This window comes from Belonocnema kinseyi, chromosome 3 (genome assembly GCF_010883055.1).
Source record: "Belonocnema kinseyi isolate 2016_QV_RU_SX_M_011 chromosome 3, B_treatae_v1, whole genome shotgun sequence".
Taxonomy (NCBI): Eukaryota; Metazoa; Arthropoda; class Insecta; order Hymenoptera; family Cynipidae; genus Belonocnema; species Belonocnema kinseyi.
In genome coordinates, this window is record NC_046659.1 from 12,991,324 (window position 1) to 12,995,611 (window position 4,288).

The 4,288-nt window shown below is 30.8% G+C and overlaps 1 protein-coding gene across 5 annotated transcripts in view; it reads right to left on the reverse strand.

Moving 5' to 3' along the window:
* LOC117170366 (glycerol kinase-like) overlaps window positions 1–910 on the reverse strand; it is a 331,719-nt gene extending 330,809 nt beyond the window's left edge. For 4 of the 5 annotated variants that reach the window (XM_033357121.1, XM_033357119.1, XM_033357117.1 and 1 more), the window contains exon 1: window positions 689–910. In XM_033357121.1, coding sequence (XP_033213012.1) covers window positions 689–769 — 81 coding nt within the window. In that variant the 5' untranslated portion in view covers window positions 770–910. The remainder of the gene's footprint in view (window positions 1–688) is intronic. The other variant, XM_033357120.1, reaches the window with a different exon arrangement.
* Window positions 911–4,288: the final 3,378 nt, after the last annotated feature.

Below are 4,288 nucleotides of genomic sequence, written 5' to 3' on the forward strand. Positions count from 1 at the left end.
CTAAAAGGATCTTGAAAAGGACCCAAATCTCTCAAACTATCTCCGAGACTATTTTGTTTCAAATCGACTTTGTTTATAGACTCAAATGGGCCAGGCTATTTCTCTAAAGAAAACTGAGATTTGTTTCGGTAGGACAGAGTCGATTTGAAACAATTTAGTTATATATCTGAAATCATCGAAACCCGTAGATTCCGAATTATTATGTTTTAGGCTGTTAACTATAAAATTTTAAAAAACCTACTTCTAAATTTTAATCCGAAAGCTTAACAAAGGACCCTTGAGTGTCGGCTACTCTATTGATATAACACCTCTACTTGTTATTTATGATCGAATTCTTATTTCAATTTCAGCCTCTCTGCTTGTTATTTATGATCGTATGTTTATTTTAATTTCTGAAAGGACATTTTTAAGCCTTTAAAACATTTCAAAGAATTACCTGGACATTTGAATATATCTACCCGAGTGTCTGCGGATTTCTCTGAGCTTCTCTGACCCTAGAGAATCTTTAGAAAAGAGTTTTCTTTCGGTAGGGTGCAGATGAAAAAATCTACGTTTAAATGTAGACTCAGCGACTAGTATAACATAATTTTCGGTAAAACTAACCGATTAAACATAGCGATTGGGCTAGTATTACGGAATTTTCCGTAACGTTAGGAAACAAATATTTAATAATCAGAGAATACAATACCAAAAACCTAACGCTGCTGGTTCCTTCGTCAATTGCACCAACAAGCGGTCCGTATCTACTCATTGATTTATTTTTGTTCATTTAAAAATGTAGGCAGAACCCAAAAGCCTACTGCAGTAGCCCTTCTGATTAATTTTTAATTTATAAGTCAACATAAATCAAATGCAAAATGACATATTTCAGAATACCGACATTTTGAAGCTTAGTTCAGAGTTTAGTTAGCAATGTGCCGCTGAAAGTTTCATTTTGAAACTTTCACATTGAAAGTTTCAAAATGCGAAATTTATGATCAATGAAATTTAAACGAAATTTATGAAATTTATAGAAATTCAATTTCCAGAGTTAGGGTGGTGTCCCATGATTGTCGTATTGCGTTGCGTTTTGCGTATTGCGTCAAATCAATAGACATTTCAGCCAATCACAGTATTTCTCTGAATAACTAGGAAAATATTATTGGCTAAAATGTCTAGTGAATTGATGCATTACGCAAAACGCAACGCAATTCTTCAATCATGGGACGCCACCCTTATGTTGGCACTTTAGAGAATATTTTTAGTGTTGCCAACGGATATAAATTTTATTTGAGTATTCGGTTACATATATAATTATATAAGTGCGTAAATACATAGACCTTTTCATTTCAATTATTTTTTGGTGCGCATGCGCGGTAAGGAATTGATCTTCCGTCAATTTTCGGCCCTATTGCTCGCAATTGCATAGGAAATGCAGTGTTTTTATTTTAAAAAATAAAGTTTTGAACGGTATAGCAAAATGGAAGGAGATAATACGATGCCAGTAATTGTGAGAAAATATAGAGTTGGAGTGCGTAAGAGCTGCTGCTACGGATTGTGCAAAAGTGATAATCGCAGTAAAGCTTTGTACGTCGATCTGTGCAATTTTTATTTTATTTCTTTCCCTAAATAGTGCATACAATTTAGAAAGAGTGGAATTAATAATGCAAGCATAAAATTCCACTTAAAACGTAGGAAGCATGCAGGAAATGCAATAAATGGGTGAAGTTGTATGGACGTAAAGATTAAAAGTTTAAATCAATCAGGAACATCACAAAAGATACATATATTTGTTCTTACACTTTTTTGGAGAATCTGGACCTAAAAAAGAGCATGCAGACCCGATAGAATGTCGGCCGAAAACTATAAAAGAGGTAAGAATAATACAACTATTTATTAGAAAAGAATAAATTGTGTTGTGACCGTTCCAACCTAAAAATACTTATTGGTTATAAAACGTCATTACGTCCAGAGTAGTACATCCTCATGTGAAGATTTACTTTCTGTGGACATAATTACGAATTTAGTTAAAACTTAATCAATAATATTAGTAAATAGTGTTTTTAATTTTTATTTGCAATTGCAGTGTTTGTACTTGTTTTTGTAATTATTTTTATTGTGATTATTGTGTTTTTGGAACTTTTATTATTATGATTTGTCAGTATTTTTTTTTTTATTTTTGTTAAAAAAATATTTGTAGTTGACCAACTGCGAATGTAAATAAATTAATGATTTTGAAAATTAATTGTACTTTAAGAATAGAAGCAGTAAATAATAATTGATTTTACAAGACTTTTTAAAAATCAGTTCACAATTTCAGAATTGTCACATTTTAAAGTGAAACATTAAACTGTTTTAATTGGAAAGTCTTAATAATTAAACAAGTGTGACCGCCTTATTGCAAGTTTATAAACTATTTTCGATTTAAAAATAACTTAAAAATAATATATTTACAATCAAAGGTTTGTATTAAATTTAAAATATTATTTCAATCTAAAATATTCCATTTTTAAATCATTTAATTTGAAAGTTTTCAATAATTTTCAATAAAATTTTCAATAATTTTTCATAAATTTTCAATAATTTTAAAATATTAATTAATTTTCCCTGTCAAAAAACTTACATCAATAATAAAAAATTTCTCATTGAAGTCTGAGGAATTTACTTCAAGTACAGGGAGCAGTTATTTCTCTGGAGAAAGAAGTGCGGATAAACGAATTCAAATGATGGCGAATTCAATGAAGTCAGCGCATTCTGTGATCCTGAGCCAAACTTTTCTTCTGAGATGCAGAGCATGGACATGGAATCTCTCTTTGTCTCTCGTACTATTTCTAATGTAAACGATTGGATGAATAAAACAATCTTTCGTAATATTTCTTCTTTTCTCTTCACGTAAAGGTATTTCAGTAAAAGAAATAGGTTGTGACAGTCAAAAGTAATATGTATTCCTTTTTTTAATTTTACAAAACAGACACAAGTCAGGCCCAATCATTTATTGATTATATTTTAATGTGAATATGTGCAACATCACAACTTACTATGAACATTGCTCCAAAGTTTCAGACTCATAAGGTGAGCTTAAACTGCTCCATTAAATTTACTATGCCTAATCAACTAATTAACGTTTTCAATTTGATATTGCACGACTTTCATTGCTCGTCTTTTTTATATTTTCGAAATACTGAATCAGTTCATTTAGCCTTTAGTACAAGTAACATTTTTGATTGAATATCACACGAGTATAATTTCTTGTCCTTTAATTCTTTCAAAACGCGAAATCAGTCGATTTAGCGTTTAAAGTAATTAACATCTTAAGTTTAATATTACACGAGTTTCATTGCTGTGATGCCGTACATTAATCAAGGATGCTGCAAGTATTTTCCTTTTGCAATTATTCCTTAATTACTACAATGATTAAAAATATTGAAATATATGTAACGTGAATATATGAAACGACAAATCAGTCTTGAAACGAAAAATCAAAACCTACTAATTCCCTTCTGAAACACATTTCCAATTATTTTAATAATTGTTTTAACATGTGCAACGTTCAACACAATATTGCAAGATTCGATTTGCTTTGCCTTGTTTTACTTTAGAGACGAGAAATCAGTCTTGAAAACGAAAAATCGAAGGTATATAATTCCCTTGGTACACGCAGTTCGAAATATTATGGAGCTAAAATATTTACATGGAACTGCATAGCCGCATCCGTAACTTTTTTGGCAAATGCATAATCAATATTTATCCTCTGAACATGAAAATCAAGAGTCGTCAAAATCATAAAATCACACCACGTACGTTTCGTTATGATGATTTGCGTTTGGATCTGATAGTAATAATCATTACTTTATTTCTTTTGCACTCACGTTTGTTGTGTTCGCACGCCTTACACTTACAGCGGCTCACGCTATGAGAATCATAACCAAGCAATCTTGCCCCAAACATATAATATCTTAGCACTCAGTTTCCGTAAAATATATTTTTTCGTATTAATCACTTTTAAGATACTCTGCACTATTCTCCATTCAACTTCCACTACATATGAAAGTATCACATTAAAAATAATAAAAGACCCTGAATTCACATACATTTTACAGAGTAGGGACGAAAGTTTTGAATTCGCGGGAACTGTCATGGCGGCGACGTATGTGCACTATCTATTTCCGAATCGAAATGAAAAGGTGAGTTGATATTTTACATATTTAAGTGAAAAACATCGACATAAGATATTGCAGACAATTAGAGGCCAAAGAATAAGTTTCTTTATCTCAAAAATAGAATTATTTATTTTTAGAATGGAAATAAT